This window comes from Trichechus manatus, unplaced genomic scaffold (assembly GCF_000243295.1).
Source record: "Trichechus manatus latirostris isolate Lorelei unplaced genomic scaffold, TriManLat1.0 scaffold00033, whole genome shotgun sequence".
In the NCBI taxonomy this organism is placed as follows: domain Eukaryota; kingdom Metazoa; phylum Chordata; class Mammalia; order Sirenia; family Trichechidae; genus Trichechus; species Trichechus manatus.
In genome coordinates, this window is record NW_004443969.1 from 5,420,099 (window position 1) to 5,442,131 (window position 22,033).

Genomic DNA, 22,033 nt, shown 5'->3' on the forward strand with positions numbered 1-22,033 from the left:
AGCAGTGATATCCCTTGTTCCACGTCCTCTTCTGAATCTTGGTTGATTTTCTGGCAGTTCCCTGTTGATATACTGCTGCAGCCGCTTTTGAATGATCTTCAGCAAAATGTTACTTGTGTGTGATATTAATGTTGTTAGATAATTTCTGCATTCGTTTGGATCACTTTTCTTTGGAATAGGTAATCAATATGGATCTCTTCCAGGCTGTTGGTCAGGTCTTCCAAATTTCTTGGCATAGATGAGTGAGCACTTCCAGTGCTGCATCCGTTTGTTGAAATATCTCAACTGGTATTCCATCAATTCCAGGAGCCTTGGTTTTCACCAATGCCTTCAGTGCAGCTTGGACTTCTTCCTTCAGTACCATCGGTTCCTGATCATATGCCACCTCCTGAAATGGTTCAACGTCAACCAATTCTTTTTTGGTATAATGACTCTGTGTATTCCTTCCGTCTTCTTTTGATGCTTCCTGTGTCGATTAATATTTTCCCCATAGAATCCTTCAATATTGCAACTCGAGGCTTGAATCTTTTCTTCAGTTCTTTCAGCTTGAGAAATGCAGAGTGTGTTCTTCTCTTTTGGTTTTCTATCTCCAGCTTTTTGCACATGTCATTATAATACTTTACTTTGTCTTCTCGAGCCACCCTTTGAAATCTTCTGTTCAGCTCTTTTACTTCATCATTTCTTCCTTTCACTTTAGTTACTCGACATTCAAGATCAACTTTCAGAGTGTCTTCTAACGTACATTTTGGCCCTTTCTTTCTTTCCTGTCTTTTTAATGACCTCTTGCTTCCTTCATGTATGATGTCCTTGATGTCATTCCACAACTCATCTGGTCTTTGGTCATTAGTGTTCAAAGTGCCAAAACTATTCTTGAGATGGTCTCTAAATTCAGGTGGGATATATTCGAGGTCGTACTTTCGCTCTCGTGGACTTATACTAATTTTCTTCAATTTCAACTTGAATTTGCATATGAGTAATTGATATGAGTAATTGATTCCATAGTCGGCCCCTGGCCTTGTTCTGACTGATAATATTGAGCTTTTCCATCGTCTCTTTCCACAGACATAGTCGATTTGATTCCTGTGTATTCCATCTGGTGAGGTCCACGTGTATAGTCGCCATTTATGTTGGTGAAAAAAGGTATTTGCAATGAGGAAATGGTTGGTCTTGCAAAATTCTATCATGCAATCTCCGGCATTGTTTCTATCACCAAAGCCATATTTTCCAACTACTGATCCTTCTTCATTTCCAACTTTCACATTCCAATCACCATTAATTATCAATGAATCCTGATTGCATATTCGATCAATTTCAGACTGCAGAAGTTGGTAAAAACCTTCAATTTTTTCATCTTTGGCCTCAGTGGTTGGTGCATAGATTTGAATAACAGTCGTATTAACTGGTCGTCCTTGTAGGTGTATGGATATTATCCTATCACTGACAGCGTTGTACTTCAGGATAGATCTTGAAAAAATTTTTTTAAACAACTAATGTACGCCTATCCCACCACAGGCATACATTAATTGTTTAAAAAAGCATAGCCTACTGAGTTTTTATTGCTCAAATAATATATGTTCAACCATCTCAGCTCGAATATATCATTAAACAATCACACTCCTTATAGAGAACAGAATGAAAGCATTCAGAGTGAAAAAATGTTCTTAACCCCTCAGGACACCCTAAGTGGGAGGCCTTTGTGTCATAGGAACACTGTCCACTTCATCTCCTCATGGAATGTTAACACACTGCAAGGGGTTGTTTGTAAATTGGACTGGTGGGTGTAAATCAGGACAGACAGCACAAAAAGCTGTTGTTCACAAAACTGAAAGAAGTAAAATCTCTCTATACATTTACTAATTTTTGAATAAACTCACTGGGATCTGGGTGAACATAAGACAAAACTTCCCATCTGACAAAGAGTTCGGCTTTGTGCTAAACTGCAAGCAAAAGTTTATCCATCAACAGTTAGGTTACTAAACGAAAAATATCCTTAAAGAAGTCCTTGCTGGGTATTTGATCATGTCTGGTCCATCAGCAATGTCCAGGCTCACTGAGCTTCATCTCAGGGCTGACACATAAGACACACATCCAGAGCAGCCCTGATGTCAAGTGCCAGCAATCCCTCTCAATGTAAAAGACCCTTTTGTTTTTATTAATGTGTACAGCTTCCTTTCTCAGCAGGAGCTACAGTGCACGAGCATTACTACAGCAGGCCCCTAAAGTTTGGCATAATTTGAGAAGCCTAAGGAAGGCTCCCTCACTCCAAAGTACGTGTTGTTGTTGTTGTTAGGTGCCGTCGAGTCGATTTTGGACTCATAGCAACCTCATGTGACAGGGTAGAACTGCCCCTTTCTGAGGCTGTAATCTTTACAGAAGCAGATCACCAGGTCTTTCTCCCACCAAGAGGCTGGTGGGTTTGAACTGCCAACCTTTCAGTTAGCAGCCAAGCACTTAACCTTTGCGCCACCAGGGCTGCTTATTATCTCTAGGCTACCTAAAACACGTTTGCACTGCCAACAACAGTCATTTATTCTATTTCACAAAACATGATTCTTTGTATGTAACCTCAGGCAGCTTTTACCCCAATCTGAAGTGACATCCCCTAAACACACAACAGCCATGGACGGGGGTATTTTTTAAGAGTTAGCTTTAGGCTTGTGCTATCTATTTTGAGTCCATTTTGTAGGTTTTATGAGAACACTCTGGGAGAATATAATAGAACATGGAGGCAAGAAAAACGCTGGCTTTTTTAATATAAAAAATATAACTTCAGTTCATTTCTTTGCTTGCTACTTAGGCTAAAATGGCTCATTTCTCCACAACCACTTACATAAGGAACTTTCGCCGCTTCTTTCTGCTACTGTTGCTCATTTCTGCGTCTATAATGGGCCCAAGCAGGAGAGCTGCTGGGGAACAGGAAATGATCTAGCCAAGGTTGTACGCAACCCAGAGTACACAATGACTGTGGTTCTCAGAACACCAATAACTTCGAGTTAATTCTTGATATAATTTTATATGCTGGCTTTGATCAGCTATAGAAGGAGGATTTTCTGTGGGGAATAACCACTCTATACTACCATTAGAATACAGAGGAGGGTATATCTTCAATAAATGTATTATGGAATCTAAATCTGAAATCACAATCCTCTTGCATGCTAAAACTCACCTTAGAAAGTATCTCTGAATCAGGATGCCTATGGTTAATTTTCTGTAAAATAAGAGCAATCTGCCCTAAACCAACCTGTGACATTATCTAGGATTCAGTTTGATACATGTAAACCACACTACTCCTGGAAGAGAAATAATTGAGTTCTGTAATTACAAATCTGGAAATACTCCTGGCTTTTCTTGGTGGTAGTGAGTTTTCCCTCTCCTGTTCTCTGGGAGGGCTCATTTTAAGCCTAGCAAGTTGGCAAAACTGACCAATCCCCTCATTAGGGTTCTGTACACCTTATTTGAATGGTGTCACCGCTGCAAAGGTTCCATGCACCTTGTTTGCATTGTTAGCAAGCTGTCCAATCCCCTTGGTGGGCCACAAGAACCTTATTTGCATCGTCTCACCTAATCATTTCTTCAGAGCCATAAGACCATAAATGGCTAGAAGGGCCATATCAAGTAATTCACTCCACTGCAATGTCCACGTAATTTAAGTAGGATATCAGTCTAACTTATATTTTTTAGTTGATTTTGCAATTAACAAGGAGCCCTGGTTGCGAAGTGGTTAAAGTGCTCGGCTGCTAACCAAGGTCAGTGGCACAAACCCACCAGCTTCCCCGCAGAAGATGTGTTAGTCTGCTTCTGTAAAGATTTATAGCATTGGAAACCCTATGAGGCAGTTCTACTCTGTCCAACTGGGCGGCTATGAGTCGGAATTGACTTGATGATAATGAGATGTGGACTGCAATTAACTTTGTATCTGTTATTGAACATCTATACCACTGGAGAAACTGTACAAAGTCTAACTCCAAAAAAATAATAAAAACTTAGCGAACACTAGCAAGTACTATAAAAACAAACTTTGAAGGATGTAAAAAAAACTTGGAATGTTACCCAATCTCTTACCTTTTCTGGGTTTCCATAAAGCAAGAACGTGAACAATTTTGGTTCTAATTTTGAAATTTTAACATGTTTTTCTGTGGCTTGAATATCATCTTTTAAAGCTCCAAAAGGCAGAGCCCATGCCTGTTTGGTTCACTACTATAACCCCAGCACCCTGAACAGTGTTTAGCATATAGAATGTTATAGATACATAGGAACATTTTTGCTTTTACTGAAGCCATGGGTTTATTGCTGAAAATGACATCCTTTAACAAGAAAATGAAGTGTGTTATTTCTATAATCCAAATTCAATTTACTTTTAATAGCAGCAAACCTAAATATATTCATTTATGGATGAAGGGGGGAAGAGAGACATCTAGTGGATGGATTGAAGGACTAAGCTCAAAAGCCACAACCTGCCACTCCTTCTATCTCTTTTAATGTCTTTGAGTAAGTCATTTGTCTAATATCTCGTCTTCCCTGAAAAATAGGTCAAAGGCAAATTATTGTCAGGTGCTGTCCAGTCAGTTCCAACCCATAGCGACCCTATGTACAACAGAACGAGACACTGCACGGTCCTGTGTCATCCTCACAATTGTTGCTATGTTTGAGCCCACTGTTGCAGCCACTGTGTCAATCCATCTCACTGAGGGGCTTCCTCTTTTTTGCTGACCCTCTACTTTACCAAGTATGATGTCCTTCTTCAGGGACTGGTCCCTCCTGATAACATGTCCAAAGTATGTGAGACGAAGTCTCTCCATCCTCGCTTCTAAGGAGCATTCTGGCTGCACTTCTTCCAAAACAGATTTGTTCATTCTTTCAAGAATACTAGAATATTGACGACTAAACGATGTCTTCTATTTTGGATTTAAGAAGTCTTTTTTTTTTTTCTTGAGGGAAAAACAAGTGCTTAAAACTATTTCATTCACGCTTCCAGTGCCCTGAAGAATAACACCCATAGAGTCACAACTTTCCATTTTCTAAAGGTGAAGAAAGAGAAATCGGTAGGAAAAGACAGTACTGCTCAGACCAAAGAACCATATTTCTTTTGAGATATACCAGGGCCAAGTGAATCCACAGACATACAATTCAAATGTAATCTGAATGTGAGAGCATTAGCAGATCCTTGACCCTGCAGTTAAAACATACATACATATTGGGGCTGATCCACTTTTTCAAAGGACCATCTTGAAAGGGATGAATTTTAAAGACAGATATTAACGGATGTGTAAACAAGTTTATAAATGACCTGTTTTAAAAATAGGTATCACCTTGCCTGTACTGTATCCTAATTAAGAGATCAAAACAGTGATGGGATCAGAAATATCAACTATTTCCAAAAGTTCTTTTTGATCCAGACTTTGTTCAATAAATATTTGAGCATTTGCCATATCAAGCATTATATTTCATAACACTATCACAAACTTCACTTTCATTTGTAGCCAAAAATGCCTTCCCAGAATTTAAAACCAGGTTAGGTACTTCTTAATTCACAAAAGATCCAGAATGTCATTTGGTTAAGTCTAACTTTCATATTAGTGGAATCTGAAATGAGATATACAAATCTAGCACCAATTTTGTTGGCAGTACATGGTCAAAATGTGAAAGAACTCAAATATGCTCTTTGGCCTGGACTGGGACAATTTGAAGTCCCAATGGTTACTGTGTATACAGTGGCCTTAAAAAAGAGAGATCGTTGCCTCAGAAAGCCCAATCCAAAACCAAGTAGACTAGCTGGTCGGGATTTAGGCTCTTGCTATTAACTCCGTATTTTAGCCTGTTAACTATGAGCATCATGTGTGATCTGGTAGACATATTCGTCACTTGATACCTCCCCTCTAGTCAGCAGCACCTAGCACAATAAGGTTGGCATCAGTTCTCCCAATAAGCCAGAGAGGCTAAGAAATGTTGCCAAATCATTTTGAAAAAAACATTTAATAAACCATACACTATTCAACATAAAGTCTAAAAAAGAATCATTATTACCAGCAAGTTCTATTCTGCCACTAATTGCTTTTTTGGCATGCACAAAGTCTCTTAAAATATCCAGGTCTGTTCCCTCATCTATAAAATGTAAGTTGAACAAGATGACCAAACTCTGAAAATTTACATTATTGCTATTGTTTGTGTGATTTCAACCTTGACTGCATTAATTTTTAAGTTTTTCAACAAATATTTAGTTGAAGCTGATGGACTTCCTCCAATCTTATCCTTCATGCTTCTCCTAACTTTATACATGCTCACCCCTCCCCTCAGTAACTTTTATTCAGGTTGTTTCTTCCATACCTAAAACATTTCCCCACCTACTCTCCATGTACCAAAACAGTATTCATAATTCGAGGTCTTAGGGAAGAGTAATCAGTACATTCCAGTAGAAGCTGCTGTACATGGTATCCTATCTAAGCATTAGAACATCAGAAAACAAGTCTCAGATTTTCTTATTGTCCAAACCTCTGAACAGCGGACTCCTAAAGGTTTGAGAAAGGCATCCTGTACTTCTAATAAAAATATATTTTACAGGTGTATGGTTACAATTCTAGTATCAACTTTCTAGTAAGCCTCCAAAGGTCAACAATCTACCACACCACTGGATCTTATTCATCAAAAATGAAGGAAAATTTTAATTGTCATCATCTCTATAAACTGTTTTGAAAATGGGATTTAGAAAATTAAAATTGATCAAAAAAAGCCAGGGCTAGAGATCAGTAGTGTTTCTACAGTTGATCTTGAATTTTATAAAACATTTCAGGGCATTTCAATTATCACTGTACAGCACCCTGATTTAGAGCAGGACACTAGAGATTTCAAAATGGCCAAAAACCTAGTCCAAGAACTATTTAAGATCTACATCAAAAAATTTATGATCACTAATATTCTCCAATGTTTTATATAGAATGTCACCATTTTATTTTTAAGGCATAAACTTAGCCTGATATAAAATGGAAGACTTTGGGAAACATGGACTTTTTAAAGGAACAGTTAGTAGTACAGTTGATTCTCATTACTCACAGAGTTCGTATCTGAGGATTCCCCTACTTACCAAAACGTTTATTTGTAGCCTGAAAATCAATCTTGCTGCTTTCATGGTCATTCGTGGATATGTGCGTGTGAAATGTGGCAAAAAATTTGAGTCTCTCGATGAACTTCGGGTTTGAACCCACCAGCGACTCCGTGGAAGACCTGGCTGGCAATCTGCTTCCACAAAGACTGTAGCCAAGAAAACCCTATGAGGCAGTTCTACTGTCACACAGGGTCGCTATGAGTTGAAAATCAAATGGACTCGATGGTACCTAACAAAAACATGCACAAAGGCTGTTTCAGTATTCGCTAATTTAGTGTTCACAGGGACTTTACAAAGAACGTTACTGCAAATAATGAGCATCAACTGAATACTCAAGTGGCTCAGTTTTATTTTCAAAATGAAAAATGGGTTTTATTCATTCACTCATCAAACATTTACTGAATCGCCACTACGTGTCATGCAATAAATACATAAAGGCACTGGAAATACCAAATTAATATGACAGATTCTACTGTTGGGTATTAACATTTATCATTATTTTTAAGTAAGAATTTCAGGAACACACAAAATACATAACCCACTTTATTTTGTAACAACTGTCAATCTTACATAACTAGGTTTTTTCCTAAAACAACCATGTTCATAAAGACAAGTTCTAAGCTTAGTAAGACACCTCTCAAATCCTTTCTGGACAATATATTCCTCATTCCTCTGACAGTGTTTTTAGTATTGCATTAGCCTCTAAGCTCAGAACAGAACGTTTTTCTCATCTTTATACCCCAGTTCTAGCAGAGTGCTTGAACCACAGGAGCCAGTCAGTAAGTGACTCTGGGATTGAAGGCCCTAAATTTCATACAGGGTAAAGGTAATATTAAGTGAGTCTTCATGTTTGAATAAATGTGAAACTTTGATTTTCTTATTTTTAATCTAATATGCAACAGTAAGTCATCAAAAGTGACACGAACAATAGAAAACAGTCAAGAATAATCATTTGATGACTCTAAAATAAACAGAATAATACTTTTCCTCTTTCAGGTTTTTTTTCCTTTTTCTTTTTTCACGTGCCACTTTTTCTAAGTCATTAATTTTTATCTTTGTTCTTTTATTGCTCCTGTGACCACTCACTGGAAAATTAATACACTCCTTAACTCAAATAATTCCAGCTCTCACGTTCCAAATGTATCAGCTGAACTGGATCATGGCATGGAGAATACCAGAGACAACCACAGATTTTAATTTATTTTTATTAAAATTCTATCAAGACCAAAACCCACTGCCATCAAGTTGATTGCGACTCATGGTGATTCCATATGTACAAAGTAGAACAGCTCCACAGGGTTTTCTTGGCTGTAATCTTTATGAAAGCAAATCACCGGGCCTTTCTTCTAAAGAGCTGCTGGGTGGGCTGCAACCGCCAGCCTTTAGGTTAGCAGTTGACTGTAAACCACTTGTGCCACCCAGGTTCCTCGGTTTGGGTTAAAAAGACAAACACAGGTTATAATACAGGTTCTGGTATACTGGAAAACAAATTATGCAGAAGAGGGTTAAACATCTGTACAGCATAGAGGAGTTATCAACCATGAGTAGCAGAACTCCTTTTTCATTGAAGTCGAAAAACAATCCCAGACTCTAAGAGATAAAAATTCTTTCTAAGAGTCAACTCAGATGTGGTATGGACCTAATACAAAAACAAAGTACTTAATTTCAGGATTTGTTGTGAAAGCTGCACATAACTTCTCGATAACAACTCTGTCATTAGCTAACTATACATACTAAATAATATTACAATGAAATGTTCTAAGACACAGGATTCCTATCTGAGTGGGAGAATATTTCACTCCCGCATTTTGTATATATTTCAGTTTACAAGTATTCTAGTTAATATATTTAGTACCCATTAACCTGATTTGAGAATCTGGGCACTAATAGTTAAAGAAGGTACTTCAGAGAGCTATAAAAGTTACATATGCCTGGTAATTATGAACTACAAAAGATCAGGGAGTAGGGGTTACAAGAGTCAAGAAAATCAGGAAAACATTGGACTTTATTAATGACAGCCCAGTATTTAGAGGAACAGCAACATTTTATAATTATATAAATACGTTTTTAGACTACAATTTCTTCAATAATGTTATAAATACTCTGGTACCATCCTTAGGCTTACCTGAGAGAAGAACTTTCTATTTATATAGATACAGTCGCTAAAACTTTTTTTTTTTTAAATAAATAGTCACATGCTGCATAATGTCCATCTGGGCAACGTCCAACCGCATATACATGGTCCCAGAAGGTTACAATAGAGTTCAGCAATACCCATCAGAGAACGGGAAGTAGCTAGCATAACCGGATGTAGTGAACGCAGCAGCTTCCTGCATGAAAGACATTATCTCATGTCTCTCATACACAAAGCAACTGCACTGCCAGGCATATAATGGACAGTAACTTGTAAAGCAAGGTTACTTGCCCCAGCAAATAATATGGTGTTTGCACAACATCCAAATCACATAACATCCTATTTCACAGAACATTATCATGGATGTTGAGTGACACATGACTATATAAAGATCAAGATAGCCTATTATTCCCTATATTTCATAATATTATTACCTGAAGATATTTTTAGAAATATCTTTAAGAGTAGTTAAGATCTTTCATTATTTCAATCTGAAGTAGCTTGAAAAACAAACTGAAAACTGTATTGGGCACCTGAATAGATAGCTACCTTATCTCTTATCAGAAAGGAAGCCAGATCAGAAGGGCGTGATTACTTGCAGAATACGCCATTTATTTTTTAAGAGTTCGGTTGTGAAAGCTTGCTTACTGAAGAGAAGGCATCAAGTTAGATAACAATCAACTATTTTAAATGTTTTTATTAATCTTTCCCAATTGATCAAAGCCCTGTTATTAAAAGGGACAGATAACACCTTTACTACTACAAACGAAATCAATGTAAAAAGCTAGGTTATATTCTCACAACTCATAGAAATAGCATTGCTAATGCAGTATAACACCTTTACTTTATATATAAATTGAATTAAGGCCCAGAGAGGTAAAGGAATTTTTCCAAGATTACACAAATATACTTTCAGGTTTTAACCAAAAAATAAAGAAAAAGCAAAGCTGAGGGATCTATATCACCAGTTAGTAGAACCAGAATAAAAATTTCAATCCCTGGCCTGAGTTTGGTGCTTTTCCAATTACGATGCCTGACACTGAATCAGTGTTCAAATTTGAATTCATCTTGGCCAAACTCCAACCAAGTACAGGTTTACAACCAAAGCTGCTGTAAGTTGAAGAAATGGTAGACAATCACAGGAGAGCTGTAAAGAAGTTAAGAGTGCTGTTTCTATCATATTATAGCTAACTTCTCTAAAAGTAGAGCAACAGGGATATCAGGAACCACACAGGAAAGGTCAAGACTTATTTCTCCAAGTAAGTATAAGCTTAAAGTTGAGTTTTTGGCATTCACATTTTCATATTAACCAGTTAAGAACATCTTTATATACATATGCCTGAGACTGTAACCAACAGCTTTGTAAACATGTCTTGCTAGATGATTCATTTGCTACTCAACCATCCTAGGTGGAAAAAACATATTTATAACAATACTAAAAATACTTGAATGGGCCAGAAGGATAAAATCTTCAATGCTTACCAATTTAGTTCTGTATCAAAAGATCTTTGAAAAAGCGAAGTGCAGAACAGTATATACAGTAAGTCCCTATTTGTGTAAAATAAGGGAGCTACATGTTTCTAAATGCACAGAAAATTACAAGAACACATACATAAGACATTTCTAATAAAACCAAACCGTCAACAATGATGAGAAAAGGCTAGGGTGGGAAAAAAACCTAGTTTTCACTAAATACTCTTTGGTACTATTTAGTTTGTTTACAATGTTCATGTAATACTTTTTCAAATTAAAAAAGAGATCTTTGATACTACTACTACAGACATACAGTCTGTTCATTACTCTCATACTCAGAGAATTAAGAGTCACATAAATGATTAACGAAGTTTTAAATATTCAGATTCACTCTAAATGAAAACTAAAGTTTACTCCCCAATTCTATCTTTACAGTAAAAAACAAATAACAAAAGCACTTTAATTGGTCTTTAACTTTTGGATACAGCTATTCTAATGTTACTGGTTATTTTCATGGATAATGGAGTTCAACTGTTCACTGATATTGCTGTTTAAGTTCTAAAAAACCTATAAAAACCAAACAGTCAACGATGAGAATATAAGGGGACAGGGAAACTAGATAAATGGAAACGAAACCACCAGAACAGAAATAATGAGAATGTTCACACATCGTGAAGAATGTAACCAATGTCCTGAACAATTTGTATAGAAATTGTTGAATGGGAACCTAAATTGCTGTGTAAACCTTCACTGAAAACACAATATTATTTTTAAAAACCCTGTATAGTATCTCCCATTTTAGTATTCTATAAATAACTGGTAAAATTTTAAGTTCACAAGAAATCTTCCACCACATACATTATAGAGATTTCAATGGATCCCACTGTTTCAACAGAAATAGAAATCATCAAATACACAAACACAGAATAGAATTACAATGCTTTAAAAAAAAAAAAAACAAAAAAAACATTAGAGAAGTAATTCAGTTTTAATTTATTTTCATCACTTTTTCTTCATGATCCAGATATTTTAAAATGCAAAGAAAATTAACTTTCCATGATATGTCAGGGACTGGCACTAAAAAAATTTTCAAACTGCAAATGAGTTATACAAACAAAAATATCAAATGGAGATCCAGTTATCAAAATGAAAGCACTCAACATATTAAAACTCACAATTATTTGTATAGAGCACATTAAAAAGTCAGCTTGCTAACCAACTGTTGTGATTTTAAAGAACTACTGCAGAGGGTTGAAGAAAATATTTATTAGTTAACTTATAAAGAGATTAAAGAGCTTGAAACAAGTATTAAAAAGAAATTTGTGCCTTTATTAGAATGGTGTTAGGCTTTAAATACACCAATTTTGATAATCAAATTATTGTTTTTTTTAATAAGAAATGACACCACGGAACTGCAATACTGGTCCAACAACAGTCTTGTCTTTACTTTTCTTCCAAAGCAAGAAACAGAATGTGAGTAATCAGAAAGCACTAGCAGGCATCAGTTAATACAAGATACTAGCTTCTTAGTTCCAAAAGCACTTGCAAAGAAAACCACTGGGGTGGATGGTGGAGGGGGATGGAAGCAATTGTAATAACTGGAATCCCATGACTGTGTATGCCAAGTCTCATGAGGTTATTTTTTTTAATTTATCCTCTACTTGGTCACTTTTTTTTCCCTCAAATACTACAGTTTTTCTTTGACTTTTTTTCCTCAAAGTATAAAAAGTATGAAATATAAACAAGCTCTTGCATTGTACACTAAGAAGTGTACAATTCAAGCATTATAGAGCTATCTACATACTGATAAATCCCATCAAATCTTGGATAATTCAATAATATACAAAATATCAGGGCACACAAAGAACTAAAACCCACTTGTTTTTGTGACACATAAGATTCAAATATTCAATCTAAAGAAAAACACTTAATCATTTTGGCTTTCCTCTACATTCGCATGATGATACACTTATTAAAATATTCCTGTATAATTATGTTTGGTCTTATTATTTCAAGTCAGGTTTAAAACCTCAAAACCAGTCATCCAGACAAAACAGGCAATCAGAAAGATTCTCTCTTCTCACCTCCCTAACCCCAATAACTATGAAGTCAATTTTACGACATGACTCCAAACACTGGATTGTGACGACAAATGCTAGGTCCAATTTCTTCATAATCCTTTTTGGTGTGGCATACTTGGTAGAACTCGGGCTGAAAATAAAAATACATATTTTTATAAAGGTCAAAAACCTACCAATTTTCAATATGCTTTAAAATAATTGGTTTTTTTGTTAAATCTAAAATGTTTTTTATTAGCCCACCCACTGTACTTGAACTAAGCTTAAGAAATTCTAGTAAATGTGATTTAAATTCAGCTGTAAATTTATATCAGAACTGAAAGAGCATTTAACTTATGCCTCTCCTGTGTATGCACACACACCCCCACCACCACACACACACACCTGTTCCTCCTAGGATTATGAAATCTTGAGGAATGGAAGGCTGAGTCTCAAATGTCTAGGCTGTTCTGCTGAGGCTTTCCCATACTGTGCATTGAACCAATAACCTAAAGCAACGGCATTAAACTAGTCCTAGTCATGCTACAGAAACATCTGTAGCTTTCCTCACGCAAAGTCTGGTAAAGACAGACCATTCTATGCTCTCTGTCACCTCATTTCTCAAAGGGCAAAATTACAAACTCCACTAGGTTATACAGCACAATTGGAGATGACTACAATTAAGGAAGAGTATCATTTCTACCTCCTATTTTTAAATGGTTTTAAGTTCAAGGTTATGCAGTTATTCAATAATTCAGATAAAAGCTCCTTGCTTTTAATACTGGTAATACATTACCAAGATAAAGCACCAAAGAACATCTTTTAAAGGAGGCTTTAAGCTGTTTTGATTTAAGGAGAAGACTCTTAGAACAATTCCCTTGACTCAATTTTAAACATCAACTTCCTATGCAATAAAACAGGGTAACTTTTAATCTGCACAGAATAAATGACTTGCTGATGTCTGTATTACCACAGGGTTAAAAGAATTTTCCCTACAGATAAATTAAAACATAGTATAAAGTGCTCACTCTAAAAAAATGTCTAGTAAGCTAAGAATATGAACATTACATTCAAATGATTTCTACATTTTAAAATACTGTGTGTGTGCGCGTGTAACCAATTTAAAAATTTTCATACTCTTAATATTTAGACAAAATTTAGAAGAATCTACCTTGTCTAAGTATTGATGGATTCTTCTATCTAAAAAAAAAAAAAAATCAAACTTTAAAAGTAAGCCTCATCCAACGTACCGTGGAAGCCAGCATTGATCCTCCAAACCAAACTGCATATCGCTGCATGTGGTGTGTAATGACCTGTACATCAATAGGCTTTGGCTAAAAAAAGACATAAGATCACTTTAATAGTAAATTCAACTATCAGTTTATGTATCATTTTACCTTAAATGCACACACAAAAATAATATTCAAACTAAATTCAAAAGATACCTTATAAACCAGAAACCTCTGAGATTGGTTATTTATAGCAGAGGTGGAGCAGGAACACTATGGAGGGGATGGGATCAGGATAGAAAGGATGGAGGGGAATATTTTGTATGTTGCTGATTTTTAGAAACATGTTACTATTTCACACTCAAAAATAAGAGGGCACATGGTGCAAATTGGGATACAACAGAAACAAATTATACTAATCGTGTTTTAAAAAAATAAGCAGAATGAAGCGAGGGACTTGCGAACACACAATCTTGACTATCTGCCTTCATGCTAAACATAAAAAGTAAGCAAATATTGAAGTCAAGTTAGTAGCGCTGTTTTTCACAGTGGTATTGCTTAACAATTTTGAAACTACTATATATGTATTCTAGGACTGAACAAATATAAATAATGAGAGCCAGGTTTCTGTCAGAGAAAGGAATTATAAATATGGAAAGAGAGAAGTCTAGAATGAACCCTGTGGTATTTATTCTGGAATTGGAGGCATCAGTATGAATTCATAGTTTTTCATTTATATAGCTAGATAGAGAACTAGATACAGACGTGCACACACACACACACACACATATATATATTCTAGCTTTGCTGGCTGAGGAGGCTAGAAACAGTGAGATTCCAGAAGCAATGAGCACACCTAATGTCTAAAACTTGGTTTAAGAGCATTCTCCACTAAAAGAAATAAGGGTGCCTTGGAAAAAAATGGCTGATTCCAGGGCCTGAGCAGAGAAAGTACAAGATGAGCTTGTGACATCTGGCTGTGCCAGAAAGTAAGGAAGCACTGAAGAATGATGGGACTGCATCAAAAGGAAATATGAGCCACTCTGAATGGCGCCCACTGGCCAAATCTGAGAAAAGTTAAGCATCAAAATTAATGACACTAATGGATTATAGCCCTTAGAAGAAAATGAGAAACCATGAGTTCATCCAGGAATGAATGAGTGAACGAATGAATAAGATGGGAAAGCTCTTTCTTACAGTACAATGAGAACTAAAAACATAGAAGGAATGATGGAATCTGCAAAGCACCATTTGGTAACCACCACAGTAATAACTATTTTAGGTAAGAATCAGCAATGGATGCTAAAACCTGCGGTTGATGAGAAACAGGACAGTTACTAGTCCGAGAGTATCTTCCCATAAGATTCTTATTAAATATAAAGGAAAAGATAGTAACTTTATAGTAGAGAAACCTGGCAGACACACCTTTAACCAAGTGGTTGAAGTAAACATATGGGACACATCATATCATGTGTCTACTGCCAGCAGTGCACTGAAAAGGATTCAACATCACCTCTGCGGAATTACTGCCAAAAGGGTATAATATGAATTTAATCGTGAGGAAACATCAGATAAGCCCAAACTGAGGGACATTCTATAAAATAAATGGCCTGCACCCTTCAAAAATGTTTAGGACACCAAAGTAAAAAATGACTAATTTTTCTAGATTGAAGTGGCATAACCAAGTGAGCATGCAACCCTGGATTGGACCCTGAACCAGGAAAAAAATGTTTTTTCCTTTTGCTATAAAAGACATTAGTGGAACATCTGGTAGATCTGAATTAGATCTATAGCTAGATAACAGTACTGTATCAAGGGTAACTTCATATTAATTATAATGTCTTTGTTTTTAGAAAAGACACACTAAAATATATATGGGTAATGGGGCATATTTGCAATCCACTCTCAAACAGTTTTGAAAAAAATTCTGCGTATGTATATATGTATGTGTGTATATACATGTATTTACATAAATAGAATGATAAAGTAATAAAATGTTAGTATTTGGGGAACCTAGGTGAACAGGATACAAGAATTCCTTTTACTAGTTTTGTAACTTTTCTGTAAGTATGAAATTATTTCAAAATAAAAAGATTAAAAAAATTACACCTTGTAAAAAGATACAGCTGTATACCAATGTTCACTGCACCATTATACCAAGAGCCAAAAGGTAAAAGAAACAACCCAAGTGTTCATCAACAGACGAATGGATAAACAAAATGTGGTATATCCATACGACAGAATATTATTTAGCCATAAAGACAAATGAAGTCCTGATACATGCTACAACATGGATGAACCTTAAAAACATTATGCTAAGTGAAATAAGCCAGAAACAAAAAAGACAATACTGTATGATCCCACTTACATGAAATATCCAGAATATGCAAATACACAAAAAATTTTATTAGTGGTTAACAGAGGCTACGAGGAGGGTGGAATGGGGAGGTTCTGTTTGGGGTGATTAAAAACTTTTGGAAACAGTGGTGACAGCTGCACAATACGATAAACAAAATCAATGTTACTGAATTCTATAATTAAAAATGGTTAAAATGGCAAATTTTTGTTATATATATATTTTATCAATTTTTTTAAAAAATGGCTTACTTAAAAAAAAGAAGCTATTTTGTTGCTGTTAAAAAGTACAGACTAAAATAGAGAATAAAGCCAGATACAGTATATAAAGATATATCTTATGAGGATCTACAAAAGTAAAGACATGTTATGAAGATCTATAAAAATGACTACTAAATAAAATAACAGGGAAGGGGGCAGAGTCTTCCAGCACACAGAGTTTTTACTACACCACTATTTAATGTCAGCACAGAGCTGATATCACTGGGGGAAAAAATTCCTCATTTTTTATTTAAAAATGTACAAGCAGCTGAAAAATGTGTTAAATAGTTTTTACTTTATTAAAACACTATACTAAAAAACATATAGCATATCTTTTTTCATGTCACGGATCTGGAATGAATCATTAAAAAACTAAACAATTACTTAGTATATCCACAACCAAACAACTACTTAACATATCCACAACCAGACTATTAAGACAATCAATTTACTCCAACCTCCTAAGTGTTCTAACAGAAATTGAAAAAACAACATGATCTATGTTCACATAATCAGTGTGATCAGTATGACTCCCAGCACAAAGAATTGGACACTACGCTGGTAAAACTCATCAAGTTTTTTGTAGGTAGGTAGGTGCGCAGACCGGGTGGGTGGGTTGGCTGGGATCATGTGGGGTGGGGGGGAAGGCAAAAACAAAAGGTCAATATTATAAAAATGTATTACAGGAACAAACTGATTAAAAGTAGAAGTCATGCCATTACAGTGACAGAGGCTCAATAATATTTTGTTCTTCATCCAAAAAATATACTTTTTAACTGGAACGAGTCATTAAAAACTAAACAACTACTTAACATATCTACAACCGAACTATTAAGACAATCAATTACTTCAACCTAAGTGTGCTAATAAAAACTGAAAAACTTATAACTTGCACTAGGTTCGCATAATCAAGGAACAGGTTTATTTAAAATAATCGAAGTTTAGATGCTGAAAACAGGCAGTAGTCAAGCAATTTCTCAATAAGCAGCAAACCCTAGAGTGATATATTTTACTTTTAAGTAATTCTGCATGACTGTGGAGCCCCAGTGGCCTAGTGGTTAAGAGCTTGGCTGATAACCAAAATGTCGGCAGTTCGAATCCAACAGCCACTCTTTGGAAACCCTACGAGGCAGTTCTACTCTGTCCTATAGGATAGCTGTGAGTCGAAATCAACTCGACAGCAACAGGTTTGTTTGTCTGGTTTTTTGGTAGTAGTCTCAGACAGAGTTCTCATTTGTGGTAATTTTCCAAGTTGAAAGAAATGTATTTTATTTAGCAACTTATCCTCTGAATCAATGGTTTGCTTCAACATTCTACATTTAACAAGGACAAAAAAAAATCAAATTTACCTCATAAATACAGAAAGATGTTTGAGAATTTAAAATTAATAATTTTGGTTTTTGACAGTAAGCCCAAAAGTTGAGGACATACAGTAGAAAAGTTATCTTGATGAACCACTGGTTTGACTTCACACTGTGAGGCTGCTACATGGGATCTAGATCAGCTCATGAAAAATGCTTAATCACAAAACATCAGCATCTCTCTCAACTCTGCTTTCTCCTGCTATTGTGATATTTATAATTTAGAGATTCATAAAGAGCATTATCCCTGGAATACTGCAAAGAATCTACTATATACAAGTTATCTGTGAGAGAGATATTTTAAAAAAAAAAGAAAATCTGACAGCTATAACTACGAAAATTTTCCAGAAATGCAGATAATAGAGGAATCAAATGGTCAAGAATACTACGGACACCGATCTATAACCACTTTCCATTAGAATACTTGATAGGTAAAAAAATTAGTATAAAATGTGACAGACATTCCCCAGCCCTACTACAATAAACAAGGCACCCTCAACCTTCCCACCAATAATTGAGAAAACCTACCTTCAATCTACCGCCACTCAATTCTTCACTTAATTTCAGCCTGGCATCTACAGTTCTTTTCAAATCTCTTTGCAAGCGACGTCCAAAATCCCTGAACATGGTTGAGCCTCCAGAGAGGACAATATTCTATATTAGTGGAGAAAAAGAAAAAAACAATAAGTATGATCTTTATTTAAAAAGAAAGAAGAAAAAATTTTAAATATAATACTTAGTACTAAAATTCTATTGTATCCTTTTAAGAGTGGCTTTTTTTTTCTTTTTTTTTATTGTTGTAGTTAAAGTGAAAGTTTATAATTCAAGCTAGTCTCTCATACAAAAATTTATACATACATTGTTATGTGACCCTAATTGCTCTCCCTACAGTGACAGCACACTCCTCCTTTCCACCTCTGATTTCCCGTGTCCATTCAACCAGCTCCTAACCCTCTCTGCCTTCTCATCTCACCTCCAGACAGAAGCTGCCCATTTAGTCCATGCATCTACTTGAGCTAAGAAGCACACTCTTCACAAGTATCGTTTTATGTCCCACAATCCAGTCCGATCTTTGTCTGAAGAGCTGGCCTCAGGAATTGTTATAGTTCTGGGGTGACAGAGAGTCCGGGAGCCACGCTTTCTGGAGTTCCTCCAGTCTCAGGCAGACCATTAAGTCTGGTCTTTTTACTAGAATTTGAGTTCTGCACCCCACCTTAGGAGAGGTGTTTTTTAATTTAATATTCAACAATGGATAGAAAGGTAAGTTTTTTAAACGCATGACTTTGAATAACAACTGGGTTCTAACTACTGACCTTGTAGAGAGGACGTCTAACATCAATAGGACAATTCTGAATTACTTCATCTACAACTTCTGAGATAGGCTGTGTGAAGTCTGGATTAGCAAACTGAAAAACAAGTTGTGTATAAGATAGAGATTGGATCACTACTGACTTAAATATCACAATAAAAGTTAACAAAGTTTTCAGTTCACAAAAAGACTTTTAGAAGCTATCATTCTAGTCTCTGATACAAATTAAAGAAAAATAAAATTTCATAAGAAATTAAAATAATAATATATACCATTTTGTAACCATCACAACGAAAGTATAAAGCTACACAAATACTATGAGTTGGCAAAAGTCTGGGTAAATGGGAACTCTTACACACTGCTGCTGAGATGTAAGTGATGTAATCACTTTGGACAGCAATTTGGCAATATCTAATAAAGTTAAAAATACACCATTAACTTCACTTCTTAAAACAAACCTCAAAGGAATTCACACATGTGCACTGAGAGTTTTGTAAATGTATATTCACTGCAGCCTTGTTTATAAGAGCAAAAATAACACATAAGTTCATCAATAGGGGAAGAAATAAAATGTTATATATCCACTGATGATATACCATAAAATAACAGTTAAAATAAATAATCTATCTCCAAGTAGTTGACACTTGAAAGCAAAACTCATTTTTTAAAAGACTAACTTCAAGAAAACATGCATGATTCCATTTATGTATATTTTAAAAACACTTTTTACGGATACATATACATGTAAAAACATAAACTATATATACACCAAATTCAGGAGAGCAGTTATCTCAGGAGATGGACGGGGAACGAATGAAAAGCAAGTATAGAAGTGAAATTTTATTTCTTTAAAAAAAAAAACAAATCCCTTGATATGTATGATAAATAGTGAAATATTAACGTGTTTATTTGGGGTAGTAGGAATATGTGTGTTATACAGCGTACTTCTCAGAAATTTTTTTTCAAAACAGAGTGACTACATAGGTAGATGAGAGATGAAAAGTTGTTTGACAATAAAAATCACAATGGAAATGGAAATATGAGGTTGAAAATAAATACATGAATTTTTAAAACTTGATTTAATGAATAATACTATTATATACAACAGAAAACTTTATTCACAGAGAAGTAACACAAAATAATTAGGGAAGGTTTTCTTCTCCTTCATTTATTTTTATATGCATGCCTATAGGCTCTCCTAAAACATACTGTGTATTTCCTGAGAAACTACATAAAAGAAAGACATGAATAAGTTTTCAAATGCTATCTACATCTTCAATGTTCAACACTGGAAAGTTCAGATGCTCACACCTTAGCCCAAACAAAAAAACAGAGTGAATCCTTCAAATGACAGGGGAGCTACGACACAGAAGTGGGGGGAAAAAATCTTAAAATGTTTTCCTCTCACTTGGGAAACGAAACAACTCATACAATACAAAAAACATGTCTATTCTAGGAAAACATGGTAAACTGACCACACATATCTAAGTTTGCTCTCTCCCAAAGCGCTACTAAAAACAAGAGTAAAGAGAACTTTTTTAAAAAGGGGTAATTCCAAAAGTATGGACAGAACAGAAGAGGAAGAAACATTAATAAAACTTGTTAAACTGGAAGCTGGAAAGCAGATGGACAAGAATTTGTAGATCCTCCAAAACACTTAATAAGCCATCAGTAGGGAAAGCCAACAACCAAGCTGTTCTATATCACTACACCTGTCCCCCACCCATCCCACCTCCAAGAATTAGCTGCACCTGGTAGCTCTGAACTTGAGGAAGGAGGAGGACATGGAGGCAGACTGGTTCAAAGTCTGTCTGAAAAGCCGTTCAAGTCCCAGATCCCCTCCAAAGAAGCAAACGACTGCTTCATCCCCATCCCAGGAGAAAACTGGTAAATCTATTCTCTAAAGAGAATAAAATAGAGAGTTCTAGGACTCTTATACACAACTGAAAGTATTAAAAGCAGGGGAGTTTTTAGTGAAGGTAATGCAGCCTGCTGCTCACACACACATGCCAGCCCTCTTCCCCTATTTGGCTTCCAGCCTTTATCATTCCAGGCAGTAGTCTTCTCTGGGAACTGGACTGCCTGAAAAGACCTAAAGAATTCCTCCAAAGCAAAGGCCATAGTCAACAAGCCCAATCCACAAAACTCAAAATTCCAATTAGGTTTTTAGTGTCCCCGCTCTTAAAGTGGACCTGAAAGAATTATCAGATAGCTGAGAGTGTCTAGCACAAAAATATACGGATCAAAACAAAAAGCAAACTCAATTGGGAAGAAAGACTACGCAGAGAGAAGAAAATTTCCGTTAAAAAAAAGAACAAAAACAATGATTAATATTCTCAAAGACTTTGGTAGTCCTTCAAAAAGTTAAACATACACTTCAACAAAGAAGACATTCAAGCGGCCAACAGACACATACATGAGGAAATGCTCACGATCACTAGCCATTAGAGAAATGCAAATTAAAACCACAATAAGATACCATCTCACTCGGCATTAATGGCATGAATCAAAAACACTGGAAATAACAAACGCCACAGAGGCTCTTATGCACTGCTGGTAGGAATGCAAAATTATACAACCATGCTGGAAAATGATATGGCGCTTCCTTAGAAAGCTAGAAATAGAAATACCATACCATCCAGCAATCCCACTCCTAGAAATATATCCTAGAGAAACAAGAGCCGTCACTCGAATAGACATATGCACACTCATGTTCATGGCAGCACTGTTCACAATAGCAAAAAGATGGAAACAA

General features: G+C 35.7%; 1 protein-coding gene across 2 annotated transcripts in view; it reads right to left on the bottom strand.

The window, feature by feature from the left end:
* Positions 1–11,683: 11,683 nt before the first annotated feature.
* ACTR3 (actin related protein 3) overlaps positions 11,684–22,033 on the bottom strand; it is a 92,864-nt gene continuing 82,514 nt past the window's right edge. Inside the window, exons 9-12 of one of the 2 annotated variants that reach the window (XM_004375075.3) lie at positions 19,283–19,375; positions 18,498–18,623; positions 14,014–14,097; positions 11,684–12,917 (exon numbers count right to left, since the gene is read on the bottom strand). In XM_004375075.3, coding sequence (XP_004375132.1) covers positions 12,822–12,917; positions 14,014–14,097; positions 18,498–18,623; positions 19,283–19,375 — 399 coding nt within the window. In that variant the 3' untranslated portion in view covers positions 11,684–12,821. The remainder of the gene's footprint in view (positions 12,918–14,013; positions 14,098–18,497; positions 18,624–19,282; positions 19,376–22,033) is intronic. The other variant, XM_023730180.1, reaches the window with a different exon arrangement.